This window comes from Ctenopharyngodon idella, chromosome 10 (genome assembly GCF_019924925.1).
Source record: "Ctenopharyngodon idella isolate HZGC_01 chromosome 10, HZGC01, whole genome shotgun sequence".
NCBI classification, from domain to species: domain Eukaryota; kingdom Metazoa; phylum Chordata; class Actinopteri; order Cypriniformes; family Xenocyprididae; genus Ctenopharyngodon; species Ctenopharyngodon idella.
In genome coordinates this window covers 3,337,431-3,354,150 of record NC_067229.1, presented here as the reverse complement: position 1 = coordinate 3,354,150, position 16,720 = coordinate 3,337,431, and the positions used below count along the sequence as shown (strand labels likewise).

At 37.6% G+C, this 16,720-nt stretch overlaps 3 protein-coding genes across 3 annotated transcripts; 1 reads left to right on the top strand and 2 right to left on the bottom strand.

The window, feature by feature from the left end:
* Positions 1-521: 521 nt before the first annotated feature.
* Positions 522-931, bottom strand: LOC127519883 (cytochrome c oxidase assembly protein COX14 homolog). The gene has a single exon (XM_051907555.1). The coding sequence runs from the start codon at positions 922-924 to the stop codon at positions 742-744; it is 183 nt and encodes a 60-aa protein (XP_051763515.1). The 5' UTR covers positions 925-931; the 3' UTR covers positions 522-741.
* Positions 932-934: 3 nt separating this feature from the next.
* Positions 935-4,431, top strand: LOC127519852 (pre-miRNA 5'-monophosphate methyltransferase). The gene is made up of 3 exons (XM_051907515.1): positions 935-956; positions 2,382-2,584; positions 3,613-4,431. Exons 2-3 carry the CDS (start codon positions 2,384-2,386, stop codon positions 4,171-4,173), a joined length of 762 nt encoding a protein of 253 aa, XP_051763475.1. The 5' UTR covers positions 935-956; positions 2,382-2,383; the 3' UTR covers positions 4,174-4,431.
* Positions 4,432-7,302: 2,871 nt separating this feature from the next.
* On the bottom strand, positions 7,303-13,525 carry si:dkey-222f2.1 (keratin, type II cytoskeletal 8). Its single transcript, XM_051907327.1, has 9 exons — positions 12,356-13,525; positions 11,178-11,386; positions 10,865-10,925; positions 10,288-10,383; positions 9,000-9,164; positions 8,444-8,569; positions 8,143-8,363; positions 7,987-8,033; positions 7,303-7,764 (listed from the first exon to the last, which is right to left on the bottom strand). The coding sequence occupies exons 1-9, from the start codon at positions 12,641-12,643 to the stop codon at positions 7,661-7,663; spliced, it is 1,317 nt and encodes a 438-aa protein (XP_051763287.1). The 5' UTR covers positions 12,644-13,525; the 3' UTR covers positions 7,303-7,660.
* Positions 13,526-16,720: the final 3,195 nt, after the last annotated feature.

Here is a 16,720-nt window from a genome sequence, read left to right as displayed (position 1 = left end):
TTTACATGACAACGATGTTCTATAAACAGAAAAGTTTTTCTTTTGCGTTTTTCCCGTACAGACGACAATGTTGTTGAAACGACACAGATCCGTGAAAATGCCTAAAAACACTGTATTCTGCTGCCGGGCCAGTAGATGGTGAGGTCACTTTGTAAAGAAACACATGACGTCACCGTTTGTAAAAATTCACATTTTTGTAGTTTACTTGGAGACAATAATGGTATTGTTTTCAAAAACTTGCTCTTTGAAACCTGTTTTCAAACGTTTGCATTTTCAGGCTCCTAAAACACCATTGTCGTGTAAATGAACGGCCAAAACGCATAAAACGTTTTCAGTTTTTTGTTGAAAACTGCAGTGTAAATGGCCCCATGTTTAACAAAACAACGCTGGATTATAATCATTTAAATTTAGATTCAGCTCGAAAAATATCATGTGCAATCTTTGAAATCATTTTTACAAGTCCAGACGACAGGTGTGGGAATCCTGCAAATTGATAGGACATTCACAAACACTCATGATAGTAGATTTTACAAGGAGCATTTAATATATTACAACACATAAATCACTCTTTCCATAGTAGAGCCCTCATTCAGAGCCGTTGAACTTGACAAACAAACCCTTTGAGGGTCATGAACGCAGGTGGGTTTCTGTTGACACACTTCCACACACTGCTGGGTCACACAACGTCCCACCCGTGTGACAATCAGTGTCCGGTTAAGTGATTATTCACAGGCCACGTCTTCATTCTTTAATGGTCTCTGAAGCCGTGCTCTCGTTCTGTGCCGCTAGCTCTAGCTGTTTCCTTTTCTGCATGAAGCGTTGAGCCCGCATGACACACAGGTATCCGCCGTACACCGTCAACAGCATCATGGAGCCCGAGAAGAGCTTGTAGCCCATGTCTGCGATGCGCTTCCCACTGAGCATGACGGATCTGGGAAAACATGCGACGGACTCAAGTGAGTTGAATTAGCAAACACAGAATGTTCCCCTTATGTTCCCATATGGTTATTTTTGGAAATCAATTAAGAACGTTAGGAGAATGTTCTGCAAACCTAAGAAGAACATTCCGTTTCTGTATAGAAAATTTTATTGGTTAACCAAAAACAATATTAAAATACATGTTTTGGGAACATACTGGGAACCAAAAATTGTTAGCTGGGACACACCTTCATATCTCATCTGATATATCATAAATAATATCAGCCCTTAAAGGGATAGTTCACCCAAAAATGATAATTGTGTCATCATTTACTCACCCTCATGTTCAAAACTTGTTTGAATTTCTTCTGTTGCACACAAAAAAGATATTTTAAAGAATGTTGGTAACCAAACAGTTGATGGACCCCATTGACTTCCATAGTATGAAAAAATACTATGGGAGTCAATGGGGACCAAAAACTGGTTACCAACATTCTTCAAAATATCATCTTTTGTGTTCAACAAAACAAACTCAGGTTTAGAACAACTTGAGGGTGAGTTAATGATGAAATATACCTTAAAATACACCACTGTTTTACTATAGAAAATCTATTAACTGGAATTGTGTAGATTTGTGGCAGTAGATTCAAAATAGGCTTAATACATTTAAGTTTCTAAATGTGTTTCATTTATTTTCCTAACAAATTTAACAGTTACACCGAGTTACATTTATCTATCCATAATAAAGAGGAGTAATTCATAGTTTCACTAGTGTTAGGGTCTTACTACAAAGTTAAACTGGATGCTGCAACAATTAATAATCACTATTTTCGCATACCGTTGTATTTACATGATCCTCTGAGGTATTTATAACGTTACCATGTTACATAGCCAAAACATAGCAATACCATGTACAATGTTCAACAACGATGTTTAGTATTAGTGAATAACGCGTTTAATTTCTCTTTAGTTTCAATTTAGCATCTCATATCTAAACTACAACTCGATTTTAAACTAAGGTCAGCAAACAGTGGTTAATCATTTTATTTTTCATAAATATCTTGGTTTAAAGTCGTAGCTACTTTAATGTTATTGCGGTTGCATAAAATATGCCAAATGTGGAGTCTTACCTGTTTAATTTCCCAATCAAAGTACGAGGAAATGTAGCTCTGTTCTCAATGTCAGAGGAAAATGGTTTGTGCGCATGCGCAGTTACATTTCGTAACTCTATGGCAAAGCAGAAGGGTCAAATGTGGTGATTGCGTTTTTCTTTTGTAGTTTTCGTCTGGGCTTATAAACAATATATTTTAATATTTTACAACACAGAACCAAATATATGTGTCTATTTGCTTAATTCCTGTTTTTAACATTCTAAATGTGTGAACTGAATTCAACCGATTCAGTATGAGGAACTAGTTTCTATGGCAGCGCGAGCCTTCAGGAATTATTTTGTTGTTGGACAGAGATGGAGACACACGTTCCCCATGTGATTTCAGAGGAAAATGAAGATCCAGGAGCCGCTCCTTATGGAAACTTCATCAATTATTACAGCTTCAACCCACCAGAGAATCGCCTAGGTTTGATACCAGAAGCGCTGCTTGAAAACATCGGATTCGGTTCTGACTGTGAACGTGTTTTAATGCTGGATGTGGGATGTAACTCAGGGGTACAAAGGATCTATCTCTCTTTTTTTAAATCGTCATATTATACTCTATATTATTAGATGTAAACTTGTTATAAACTTCAAATTCATTTTAATAATCCTTGTATTTTGTGATTATCTGTAATAAATAAATAAATAAATGAAATGGAAATGGAATGGAAATTCTGTCATTAATTACTCACACTCATGTCGTTCCAAACCTGTAAGACTTTAGTTCATCTTCGGAACACAAATTAAGATATTTTTAATGAAATCAGAGAGCTTTCTGTCCCTCCATCTACAGCTACACAACTACCATTTTCAAGGGCCAGAAAGGTAATAAAGACATCATTAAAGTAATCCATGTGACTCCTGTGGTTTAACCTCAATTTTATGAAGCAACGTGAGGGCTTTGTTTGCACAAAAAAAACATAATTTGTGCAAACAAAGCACTCGTGTCGCTTCATAAAATTGAGGTTAAACCACTGGAGTCACATGGATTACTTTAATGAGGTCTTTACGACCTTTATGGACTTTGGAAATGGTAGTTGCGTAGCTGTCAATGGAGGGACAGAAAGCTCTCTGATTTCATCAAAAAGATCTTCATTTGTGTTCCGAAAATGAAGAAAAGTCCTACGGGTACAACATGAGGGTGAGTAATTAATGACAGAATCTTAATTTTTGGGTAAATTAACTGTTTAAGTATTATATTTACCCTTCAGAACATATTAGACAGATATGATTGAATCCTAACCATCCGTATACATGTATTTGAATTATTTAATTGTAAAACCACTATAAATACTAAAGGAATTAGATCATTAATCAAGCCGTATCAGATGGAAAAGTCATGGAAATTAATAACTTTAAAATGTCATGGTTAATATAGTTTTATTAGTTATGCTCAGCAGTGAAATATTGTTTTAGAAGTTGCTAAATTTCTCTTTGTCCTTATCGGAACGAGAGGCAATAATCTGTCATACTCAACTCCATAAAAAACGTTTAGTTTTAATCACCAATATGTGTTTTGTATTATTCCCTCTGTTTGTCAGGACTTGTCCGTTGCTCTGTACAAGCATTTTCTGCATGAGGAGGCCTCTGGAAGCGACTCTCCAAAAAGTGAACTGTATCTGCTTGGATTTGACCTGGACCAAGATTTAATCCTTCGTGCACAAAACTCCAACCCCTTTCCCCTGAATATCCAGTTCATCCCCCTGGATATCACGGATGATCAAAAGAGCCAGACAGTGCTAGAGTCATATTTGGGAAAGTTTGGCTGCCCCCGTTTCCACCTGTGCACCTGTTTTGCGGTGACTATGTGGGTGCATCTGAATCACGGAGACGCTGCGTTTCTGTCTCTCCTCTCCAGACTGGCGTCTCTCTGTGAGTATCTGCTGCTGGAGGCGCAGCCGTGGAAGTGTTACCGCTCCGCTGCACGCCGCTTACGCAAACTGGGCCGCAGCGACTTTGAACACTTCAAGACCCTTGAGATTCGTGGGGACATGGCTGCGCATGCTAGAGAGCACTTGGAAAAGCAGTGCAGCATGGAGCTGGTGCAGAGTTTCGGTAATACAACATGGGACAGAAGTCTTCTCCTCTTCAGAAGACGATAATAAAGAGCAACACAGTCAGATTGATTTTAAATATCTATCAATCCACAGTCATCTGTATATGCTGACTGACGCTCTCTGTAATTCTAGTTACTGAACACAAGGGGGCACTAGTGATTTTTGCTTTTGCCATGAGTTTAATGTTTTTTTATTTTTTGTATGTCTGATATACAGTGGCAATTAAGACTTGGATAATTAAGTTAGCTTAAAAATAGTTATTTTAGCATAAATACTTTAATTTAATAAACGCTATACTCGACATTTTTTGTCTAGTGAATGTACTGTTTTCTCAGTTCGCTACATAAATAGTATTTCATCTTTTCTATTTACAATAATTTAACTGCTCATTTTACAGGATAAAGTTAAAATGTGCTTAACCACATTAAGTCACCATACGACGTGAGCTAAATAATTCACTGATTCTTGAGATAAGGGACAAAACATGTCCTAAATACAAAATTCCTATTTATGATAAAAAGTAAGAATATCAACAAAATAAAAAGACTTTAAGTTAAATCTAAAGGACATTTTTATACTCTGGGTGTAATGATGGGTCAACAGTGTGTGGATCCATAAGCAGCTTTATTAAACACAGCAGCAATACAGGAAAGGGCAGAGCAATACCGCAGTCAGGGACAGGCAGGGGTCGAGGCAGGCAGCAGAAATCGGAGACGGGTCACAGGCAGAGATCAAGACAGGCGGCAAACAATCACAGTCCAAGGTACAAGCAAAGTTCAGGGCAGGCGGCAGAGGTTCACAGATAACAAACAGTCCGGGTAATAACAAGAGATCAGTCCACAGAAATAACGCTCAGAAATGACTACCGTAGCAAATCAAGACTTCGCAAAGATGTGATGTGCGTGCGTGTCTTAAATAGTGTGTGTGTGATGTGGTGCAGGTGAAAGTGCAATCAGTCCCAGGAATGAGGGCCTATGGGAAATGAAGTCCGAATGGCAAAAGAGTCAATATTCCGGAGATGGCTCCCTCCGGCGGTCCGGAGGATGAGCCGTGGGAGCCATATTCACGACACTGGGCATTTATTGCTTATACTTTTAAATAATTTCTTTAGTATTATTGTAAAAGCACACTCTATACTTGGAAACACATGTAATTTAACCTGTCCTCAGCGTGAGGTCACAATGTAAAACTGCCAAACAAAGTGTTTGAAAATGCAACAAATTAAAAAGTACACAGTTACATTAAAAGACCGAGAACTTTAAGTTATCAAACAATACAAAAATTAAATCTTGAATTATAATTTCCATTAAAAAATGGCTATCAAAGTTGTGCCCTCACTTTGCGTCAGGATTTTTTATAATTCTGAATGTCAGGCTGTGTCATGGGCAGCTTTAACTCTGAGGAGCACTTACTATTTCCTGTGCATTGTGGATGTCACAGTAGGACACAGTCCTGAAAGTTATTTATATATATATATATATATATATATATATATAATTTTATTTATTAATTTTTTTTAACAAACAATATTGAAGTCTCTGTGGTTACACCTTTTACATGTCAACTCCGTCAACACAGTGTAATAGTTTCTGTAAATAGTTGTGGGATAAATCTTGACATTTTTGATATGTTTATTAAGGCAGCTACAACTAAGAAAAAAAAAAAAAAAATTGCTCCACTGTTCAATACATGGTTAAGGTGGGAAAAAAATCAATTTTGTCAACTCTGTCAGGTTTTATGTCTGATGGTCTGAAGTGCTCTCAAAAAGTCTATATGATGTGATTTAATGTTTTTTTTGTTTGTTTGTTTTTGTTTTTTGCAATTCTTCTAATGTTGTTTCATGATTTTATTAACATATTTGCCCTCCGCTTTACCTTTGTCAACACCGTCAGTATTTGTCAACTCCATCAGTATTTAACACCGGTTTTTGTTCATTCTTTTTTCAATTCATTGTGTAAAAAGTTTAAAACATCAATGGAAATACATGATATTATGTTTCATTTACCTAAGAACATTGGTAATATGTTTAATATTAAAAGGAGGGAGGAGAATTAAGGAATTTAGGAACTGGATTGTTCATATTAGAGTGAAAACAGAAAAAAATCTGAATGTATTTTTTGATTTAGCTCCTTTACTGAACACCAATATTACATAACTGAAGACTTTACACTGTTTTTGAATGGATTAAATTAAATTAGCATAGTGCGTCTGACGGATTTGACACAAATTAAGTTATGAAGTGAATAAATATTTTTTAGAAAAAATATTTAAACCTGTTCTATACATGGTTCATTATCAGAGACCTTTGTCTACAAAAATATCAATTTTCAATAATGTAGTGTTCGTTTTTATTTTTTAACATCTAAAACATGTTTTGTCCCTTATCTCAAGAATCAGTGGATTATAACGCTAAAACGCACTATACTTGCTTATAATTAAACCAAGGATCGTTATTATTAATTTAAAAAAAAATCAGAAATAGTCGCGCGCTTCCTGCCTGCACGCCACAGAAGTCTTCCCGCGCTCTCAGAATTCAAAAACTAACAGACGAACGGGCCTAGTGGCTCTAGTAAGAGCTGTGGAGGTAATCCACTGTTTAAATGTCAACTATTTGGAGCAATTTAGGGAAGATCAGGTGTATGGCCTTCATAGCGGCATTCCTCTTTAGTGGTCAATGTGGCTGTCTCCAACCCTGACGCTTTTCGTCACCAGAAGCTTTTCAGGATGTAATTTTGAGAAAATTTGGATTTTGTCTGATAGGAGATTATATTAAACCCTCATTGACCATAATGTGCTGAAGACAGCTCTTCTCTTCCTCTAAAATTACTCTCATCGTTGGGATTACATAACGAACTGAGAGTCTGAGCTGGTTTTATTTCTGTTATATGTTACTCCAAACACAATTTATTCCCAAGGATGTTGTTAGTGAATTTGTCTCTTTCTGAAGCCTCAAGCTATTGGGATTAGGGAACGTGAAAGACAATTCATATCATGTTTTACAGTCACAGAGTTCACATTGCCTGTAGCCAAATGACAAATTATTTGTTACATTTGAACAGGTTTTACAGGAAGAAATACTCATATTGCTCCTTGGAGAATATTTGGTGTTATTTTTCAGACCTTCTCCTTTCTTTCCTGTTCAGGAAGGTAAGTGTATATTCTTCTGTATGGTTTGTTGGTTGATTTTATTTTAGGTCTTTTAAGGCTTTGTTCACACTGCACATGATTATGATTTGTTTGTGCAAGAGAAATTGACCACATTTACAGGTTTTATCTCATTGAATAATAAAACTTTAATTCTATAGAATAAGTAATTCCAGAATTTCATATTATATAGTCATTTATTTTTTTTTGTATTTATATTGAATATATGTTTATATATAGTATTTGAATCGGGCACAAGATCTTTATTTCAGAATAAATCATTGCAGATGCCTCCCATTGATTCACAGAAAGACAAAAGAAAACTACTTCTATATTAAAGGTTAACTGTCATAGTTATAGTATAGCATTTTTGATTATGGTTAACACTTCAGTGAGTGCTAAATCTGGTGCTGTTTCTGGTTTCAGTAGTCTTGATCAGGATTTTAGGTGATGGAGAGCTGTTCTGCTGAACACCATTCACCCCTTTGGAACCTGTGAAACAAAAACAATAATACTATTCAGCTTTCAGATTGTTTTACTTTTGTAATACGGTGTTGAATATCATCTTTCAAAATCTGAGACAGGCTTGATTTTTCATACAGGAATGGGCCGGCAAACACTATTGAGGGAACTTTTGTAGAAGTCAAATGTTTTGTGTGTCTACTGTTGCCATTGTTGTAATGAATTATGTCACACTTGTCCATTTAGACTTACTGTAGTTGGGAACAGCCTGGATGTTCACAATGGGCTGCTGCCCAATTCTGTGAGAGGTAAAAATGAGATCATATTCAATATTTATTAATGTAAACATTTCAGTTCCACCCTTCTTAGGTAGAATACAATGTGCTAAAATAGGACTCGACACATTACCTGTCCTCCTCGCCTTCCAGAAGCTTCCTGTAGGTGGCAATCTCGATGTCCAGCGCCAACTTGACATTCATGAGCTCCTGGTACTCGCGGAGCTGGCGGGCCATGTCCTGCTTTGCTCTCTGTAGCGCCTCCTCCAAGTCCTTGATACGACCTTTGGCATCCTTCACAGTCATCTCGCCACGATCCTCGGCCTCCGCTATCTGGTTCTCCAGGTTCGCACGCTAAAATGATTGTAGCCTCGCGAGTTAATGACCACCATATATTTTGGTTAAAGAAAAGGTTAATGTAGCACATTTCCCACCTGCGATTTAATAACCTCGATCTCGCTCTGCAGACGGCTGATCATGCGGTTGATATCTGCGATCTCTCCTTTAGTGTTTCGCAGTTCATCGTTGTACTGACTGGCCTGAGAGGACATCTGATCAAACTGACCAGAACGTGAAGGAAAAACAGATCAGTACACAAATTACTGTAGTCCTGTACCCTAAAGAAAGATGTTTTATCAAAACTAATTTTACTCCTAGATGTTTATGAAGCTCTATGAAGAAAAACACCTAGGGTCAACATGAAAAGTTTACTTTCTTAATCCATCTTCCTGGTCACATTGTGAATGATTCCTCATTCCAATGGGAAGAAATTATGAAAAATCCTTCATCACTTGCCTTTGAAATGACTTTCCCTAACCAATCAATTCCAAATGTATAAAATCAATCCCGCCCTACATTTTATGACATTGAGTTTACTTTTTTTTTTTTTTTTTTAAAGAAAAAACAGGTTGAAAATACTTCTTGTTGACTTTAAGAGACAAATCTCTTAGAGGCTAATGCATTTATCAAGGGAATAAGTTTTGTGTCTACCTTGGATTTGTACCAGGATTCAGCCTCTTCACGGCTCTTGGCTGCGATCTCCTCGTATTGAGCCTTGACTTCGGCCACAATATGATCCATGTTAAGGTTTCGCGAGTTGTCCATCTGCACGATGACGGACGTGTCTTTAATGCTGGCCTGCAGCTCACGCAGTTCCTGATCCAGAGAGACAAGGCAAGTTTATGTATGTTTGAGGAAGTTTTAGCTCTGTGGAAACTACTTTGGAGGGTATGTAAACACTGTATATTTCTTGTAGGCCAAATTGGTCTTGGTATTTGATTTGCTTTGACCAGTATTTCCTTATATCGCAATATGACAAAACAAAGACAAAACATTAAATTACTATTATTTTGTTTAGTATGTATTGTATTTTCCATCATGTTTTTATTATCATCTGAAATGGGCTGCAACTTCTATTCTAAAGTGACTTACATACGTCAAGTATGGCAAACATGGCATACACATTTGGATTAGTGCTGAATGAAGGATGTTATTTGTACAGCGCATTTCCCACACTTGTTTCACAAATTTGTTTAGGCTTGGCATTTTTATAATAAATGTTGTTCATAATTAATGCCACTATAATTTATTTGTTTGTATTATACTTCTATTTTTCCTTCATTAGTGTTTATAATCTTTGAAAACATTTTGTTTTATTTTGTCTGAATGCAATAATAAAATGTGACTAATGCTACCTTCACATGCTATCAGAAATTTCCTACTTCCCACTTCTTAAGTCGTGATTATGAGCTTGTCGCATTCAAGTGCTTTGTTGTCGGAAAGAACAGGAATCTTGGAGGACACCGTGTTTAAAGTTTATGGCCTGCCCATCTCGGGAGGTATCAAAATTATCTCAGAACTTCCCAGTGGTAAATACGATTTGAGAGGGCGTTCATGTCCAATTTTTAACTAAGAAACTCATATTTACAATAATTCTAATTGCATGTGAAGGCAGCATAATATACCGATGTGACGTTTTTTTCTCTCAAAGCAATTTATAGAACGTGTTTTTGCTGCTAAATGCGTGAAGGTCTAGAGAAGTGTTTTTTTAAAAACTGAACTTAATTTAACTTGAGCGCTGTGCTTTTAGAATGCCTTGTCATGCGCGAGATGCTGCAAAAGACGCGAGATGCAAGCGCAACAGTTAAAGACATCCATCTAGCACATGTTTAAATTGAAAAATAATGAAAAAGTAGCGCAGTGAAATGGAAAAACATGTTCTGTGTGAACGGCCCCTAGGTGCGAATAGTTTGGTATGTATTATGTGTGTGTGTGTCACCTCATCGTAGATGGTCCTCAGGAAGTTGATTTCATCAGTCAGGGCACCAACTTTATCTTCCAAATCAGCTTTCACCAGATACGCAGAGTCTACATCCTGGGGGACACAAAGTACAGTTTTTCCTCTTCTCAATTGCAACCTTGAATAACTTGTATGTCTTCCTTAGGCATTGGATGCTCACATTGATATTCAATAGAGCTACATCTTGTAGATATTTAGTATGCAACTTTGACTTCTTGCTACTCTCTGTAGGCCAGTGAAAACAGATCTCCTCTAGTGTATAAATAATGCCGCATCCCCACCCAGGCTTTTGTCAGTGGTGATTTGATCCCTCCAGTCTTAACTCTAGCAGCTCAGAGCTGTTTACCCCTCCCGAACATTGCATTGTTCCCTCGCCTGGGCTGCTTTTATTGAACGTGTTGTGAAAGTTTAACTTTCCCTGGTTCTAAAAGTACAGCTTTTTACCTGGTAACCTGCCCTAACCCCACATCACAATGAAGTCATACTTCTTGGTTTGTGTTTCAAAAAAAAAAACTATTTTTGACTTCTGATCTCAAAAGTCATATGGGAAACAAACCTTTTTCAGAATCACAAAGTCATTCTCCAGGTTGTTCCTTTTGTTGATCTCATCTTCATATCTGAGTCAAAAGAAAATACAAAGTCGATATTTAAGTTTCTGATATCTGTGAGTGTAGACAAAGATTAAGTTTAAGAAAGTGTTGAAGATATTTTGAGTGAGTTTATTGTAAATACAGTGTTGTTTTTGATGATGGATAATGAGCTGTGTCAGATCAGGTTGGGCTCCATATTCAGTTTCTCAAAGAAATACAAGAGAGGCTCTCGTCAAAGGTTAGTTAACACTGGCGCTAGCATAGATCTAAACACTTTACTTGTGTTTGAAGTCCTCCACCAGACCCTGCATGTTCCTCAGCTCTCCGTCCAGCTTGGTTCTGTCATTGTTGACCACGTCCATCTGTCTGCGCAGGTTGGCCATGTATGCCTCAAACATGGGCTCGACGTTGGACCGGCCCGGGGTCTGGTTATGCAGCAGCTCCCACTTGGTCTCCAGCATCTTGTTCTGCTGCTCCAAGAAGCGCACCTGTAGAGATACAATAAAAACTTTAAGTCTAAAAAAATATTTACATTTGATGTTGAAATAATGGGTCCAGTATGGATGCTGAATCTCGGTATTTAAAGTTTTAAGAAACCTTATGCAATATTATGCAGCACTTACTGGCATTTATAATATCATTGTGATTGTGAAGTAAATGTGACCATATCTTTGTATACAACATATTGAGATGCTGATGTAGATGTGGTTCACCCTAAATGTAAACTTCCTCGAGCGACATGAGGTAGGTCAATTAAAATGTAGGACTGGAGCTGTGTTACCAAAGTTATTCTCTACAAGTTTTCCTGTCATGTTTCTGCAAGAACAGGGAAGAAAGGTTCCACTTCTGTGGAATTTCAGCATTTTAAGAGCTCTTCTTCAGTTCACTGCACATCCTGAAAGCTTGTCCACTTTAATTGATGCCCACCCTGCCAGGATGGACTCATTAACAGAGCAATATGACTCCCCATTAGCTGAACTGTAACACTCCGGAGAGTAGTGGCTGACCTAGATGGGTTCTGCATAAATCCTTAATTTCGAGCACTTTAAAAGCCGACCTGAGACCCGTGTTGGAGGACCCAGCCCTGCCCCGACCCACAACAGTGACTTGGTTGTACTGCAGTGCGATTGAAGTGTCGATTTCAGTCTGGCAGGCTCCTGGGATTTGGTTGCATTGTCCTCCGGCACACAAAAGCTTCCTTCATACTCTCTGGGATAGTGCTGTCTTCAGTGGCTTGGTCAAATATGACCTGCTTTTTATCAGGTTTCAGGCTTCAGAGAAATGGGTCACGCTACAGAACTATCGTTTTCATGCGAGTCTACCAAATTACTTTACGCTTGGAGTTTGTGCTGCAAGAGATGGTGATCATATAAACACTATATCATCACCATCAACACTCATTTTAACCTCTACCTTTTGACTGAAACTATACCGTTCTATTGGAACAAGAACTGTACCTTATCAATGAAGGTGGCGAAGCGGTTGTTCAACGACTTGATCTGCTCCTTTTCCTTAGTGCGCACCATCTGGATGTTGGGGTCGATCTCCAGGTTGAGGGGTGCCAGCAGGCTCTTGTTGACGGAGACGCTGGTGATAGGAGGGCCCAGATAGGCCGAGCTGGTGCTGAAGCTTGGAGCAGATGCGCCCAGGGAGACCCCACTGAGACTGCTGTAGCCAAAACCTCCCATCTTCCCGCTGCTCCTCATGGAACTGCTGGAACTGATGCGTTTGTTTCTCAGACTCATAGTTGGATAATAACGAGAGAAACTGAACTGCAATAGCAGATGTTTCAGATGAGAACAGGTGAGCAGACCTGAGTGCAACGGGTGTCTCTCTGTGGAGGGGCTGGGCTTTTAAAGTCCAACCAGGATGGGGTGGAGAGCTCCTATTGTGGGAAAACCTGTTTCAGGTTGGACACACACACTGTCGGCTTTATCTGAGCTCCCGGATCAGCAATGAACACACTCGCCCTCTCAGTCTCTCTCTCTTACTGTTTCACCATGCTCATGTAGCATCTAAATGTTTAATGTGGCCCATGTCAACAACTTTCCCAAACTAACTGCACTCAATACAATAAATGCATTTTCCAAAAAAAGCAGTCATAATATCATGTATTGCATGTATACATTCTATTAAAATTATTTTATATTTTAGGGTCTCATTATCCAATAATCTTGAATTTGTGTGCAACAGTTTCAGAAAGATGACAAATATTAAGAAAAGAACATTGCTTAAACATGTTAAGACCTTTTTTGTGCATTTCAAATAGAAAAAGCAATGTATGTCTATGCAAGCAAAACCATGCTATTAGTCCCTACAGCAGTCGTCTAGTTAAACTAAGACATGTTGAGAGCTCCTCCTACTGGTAAGAGACTTTTTTGTTGCCTGCTTTGTTGTCCATGTAAATTGTTTGAAAACTGTAATAGATGTTTTCCTCTCCTAATTGTTTTGACACATAGATATTTGAATCTCATTGTCAAAAACAATGTTGTTATATAGAGCTTTAAATGTTGTAAATGGTCATAACGTTTAGCTGTATACATGTGCTTCTGTTATCAGATGCTATTGCATTTTGTTTTATTTTGCTAAGAAATTCCACCCAAAATACACATTTTCTTTTTATAGAAAGACATTTGGTAATATTGCAATTAATAACTTTTGCCTTTTTGAACTGATGTATATTATGTAACAACAACGTTTTTCTATGCAAACAAAACCATGCTATTCTTTCCTCAGTCGTATTTGACATGTTGAGCACTCCACCTACTGGTAAGTCGTACTGGTAAGCTTTTTTGCTTGGTTTATTTTAATGTATTGATAGATGCTTTGCTCTCCACATTGTTTTGGCATGGATATTTAAAGGATTAGTTCACTTTAAAATGAAAATTACCCCAATCTTTACTCACCCTCAAGCAATCCTAGGTGTATATGACTTTCTTCTTTCAGATGAACACAATCAGAGTTATATTAATAAATATCCTGACGCAAGCTTTATAATGGCAGTGAACGGGTCCAACAAGTAAAGCTCAAGAAAGTGCAATCATCCAAAGCAAAACGTACTCCACACGGCTCCGGGGGAGTAATAACGGCCTAATAAAGTGAAGCGATGAATGTGCATCAGATGTGTTTTGCTTTTTAATGTTTTTAACTTATGAAGCCACAAACGTTATCGTTACATACATATTTTATCGATATATTACAATGTCATATTTTGAACAGTATTAGCATTTTATTTTTATTTTTTTTATTTTTTCTTTTTTGTAAATAAGCCTGCCTGACAAAATTCAGCCACGTTTCTCACTGACACACCCCCAACTTGTAAACATAGGCACTTATCAAAAAAAATCCCAAGCTTCCCAATCTTACGGGTGGCGTTCATCTCGTACGATCTTTTCAAAATGACTTGAACGCATACAGTGCTGCTTATCGCTGTAAAGTGCGCCTGTCGCTTAGATTTAAATTCATTCCACCTTTAATAATACCATAGATAGAAGCTCTCCGCTGCCAATATCTCTTTGGACGCCAGTGCGAGAACTGCCCACTGACTTGTTTTTAAGTTTTATCAACGAGAAACACGACGAGACGGATGAATTGGGAGAATTGTCTGAAGAGACTGACTATTCCAGCGTGGACTCCTCAGAAGAGTTCCTCGATGATCTGGATCAAGTGTTGGACCAGTAAGTTTACACACATTTTAACTCTTTAGTGGCCAACTATATTTACGGTTATTATTCCAAACCATTGATAGACGGGATATGCCTGAAAAATTGAAAGAAGAAATGAAGGATCAATGTATTGTTAATTTTTATTAATGCACATAATGCAGTACATTTCTTTCATGCATAAACAGCATGATATTTACCTGTGCTGTTATTGTACTAGTAACTTTAGGAAATACAGTTGTTTTACGTTTGTTGAACAGATAATCATTTTAAGTATGTGCATAAACATATGTCTGTAACTATATTACAGCTGTTTATTTTGTATTTAGAGATTTTTATTAGAGCTGTGCTCACTGTGGCATAATGGAATATGAACATGAATAAAGGTTTACATATATATATATATAATGTTAAAAAATACATTTTATTTGGTTACTTGTCATTTCTAAATGTGGCACATCTGCCTGCATGTGCACCACTAATGCTGTTTTGTATTCTTGCCTCATGCAACAGGTTTTCAGATCCCTCTGATGAAGGTGATGATGATGATGACTGGAATCCAGAGGTCACTCCACGAAAGAAGAAGAGATCTGATCTGTCTTCTGTTTCACCATCTCCAGCAAAGTCTTGCAGATCTGCTTCACCTGCCTCTGTACAAAGTAGGAAAGGGAAAGGTAGGAAAAGCAGTGTGAGCAGATCCCTACCTTTTTCCATCTCAGAAAACAAGTGGAAAAGTATTGATGAGCCTGATATTGAGCCGACTCAGCCAATCTTCAGACCTAGACAAATGCCCGGTCCACAGTTGGTCTCCAATGCATCATGCAGTCCTCTACAGTATTTTGAGTTGTTCTTTTCAAAATCAGTGATAAAGACAATTTTATCACATACAAATACATATGGGGCCATGCGTGAAGGAAAGAATAAGCCATGGGAGGAAATTTCTGTGAAAGACTTCAAGACATATTTAGCGCTGGTGATTTACATGGGTTTGCTGAAATGCTTCAAACTGACTGACTATTGGAGGAAGTCAGATATCTACAGTCTGCCGTATCCTGCATAAATCATGTCTGGTAGAAAACTTTTTCGCATATGTGCAGCTCTCCATCTTAGTGATCCCAAATTGGATGCAGAGAATGACAAGAAGAAGGGAACGCCTGAATATGACCGCCTGTGTAGGATCAAACCGCTGTACCAGAACATTAGGGATGCCTGCAGAGCCACTTTCCATCCCTTTCAGAACATCTCCATTGATGAAAGAATGGTGGCATCAAAGGCTAGACATGGACTCAAACAGTACATGAAAAACAAACCTACAAAATGGGGGTACAAACTCTTTGTACTAGCAGATTAAATTTAAAAAATTTTCTCTTTATTCTATTTATTCAACTTTATTCTCATAACATTAATCTTAAAATTATTCTGTCTTAGATTAATTTATGCTAACATAGCACTAAAGGTCTGTTGTCAACAGAGCTCACTCCAATGCTGTTTATTCTATAGTACATTAAACATTAAAACATGAAAAATGATCTAGAATAGCTGTTTTTACAAGTTTAGGGGACAGTTAGGGACAATTCTGATGAATTTGCAAACAGCATTCAAGCAAAGACAATAGACATTATTGTAAGAAAAATAATGTCTCTTTTTTTCCACTTTTATTCTGTTGCACCGAAACTATATTTTTAGGGCTTTTGCACCATCCATCCAAAGATTAACCCCTGCAGAATTGTGCCATTTCATACCAATCCAGGCTTAACACAGTTACGGTATATTTGTTCACTGTAGTGCTGCAAAATCAGGATTAGAATATATGTGGCCAGTTGTGGGTAAATAAAGCCAATATACCATTGTAGTTCTCCTTTCCTGAGGACCGTTAGCTCACCTTGCTGACAAATCAGTGTGTGGAATGGTTTGTAATTGTACCAAAACGCATTCTCATGGAAATGATATTGGTGCCATACCATTAGACTTGCTATTTGACCTGATGGTGGGAAAAAAGTGCTTAAAGGGTTAGTTCACCCAAAAATGAAAATTCTGTCATTTACTCACCCTTGTGTTGTTCCAAACCCATAAGACTTTTGTTCATCTTTGGAAAACAAATGAAGATATTTTAAATAAAATCTGGGCCAGTTCTGTCCCTCCACTGAACAACTACCACTT

Coding starts and splice junctions, on each gene's coding strand:
- LOC127519852 (XM_051907515.1), top strand. CDS start 2,384: ATGGAGACACACGTTCCCCATGTGATTTCAGAGGAAAATGAAGATCCA. Junction 2,585..3,612: donor ATGTGGGATGTAACTCAGGG/GTACAAAGGATC, acceptor TCTGTTTGTCAG/GACTTGTCCGTTGCTCTGTA.
- si:dkey-222f2.1 (XM_051907327.1), bottom strand. CDS start 12,643: ATGAGTCTGAGAAACAAACGCATCAGTTCCAGCAGTTCCATGAGGAGC. Junction 11,387..12,355: donor TCGCCACCTTCATTGATAAG/GTACAGTTCTTG, acceptor GTATCTCTACAG/GTGCGCTTCTTGGAGCAGCA. Junction 8,364..8,443: donor TCGAGGTTATTAAATCGCAG/GTGGGAAATGTG, acceptor CAATCATTTTAG/CGTGCGAACCTGGAGAACCA.
- LOC127519883 (XM_051907555.1), bottom strand. CDS start 924: ATGCTCAGTGGGAAGCGCATCGCAGACATGGGCTACAAGCTCTTCTCG.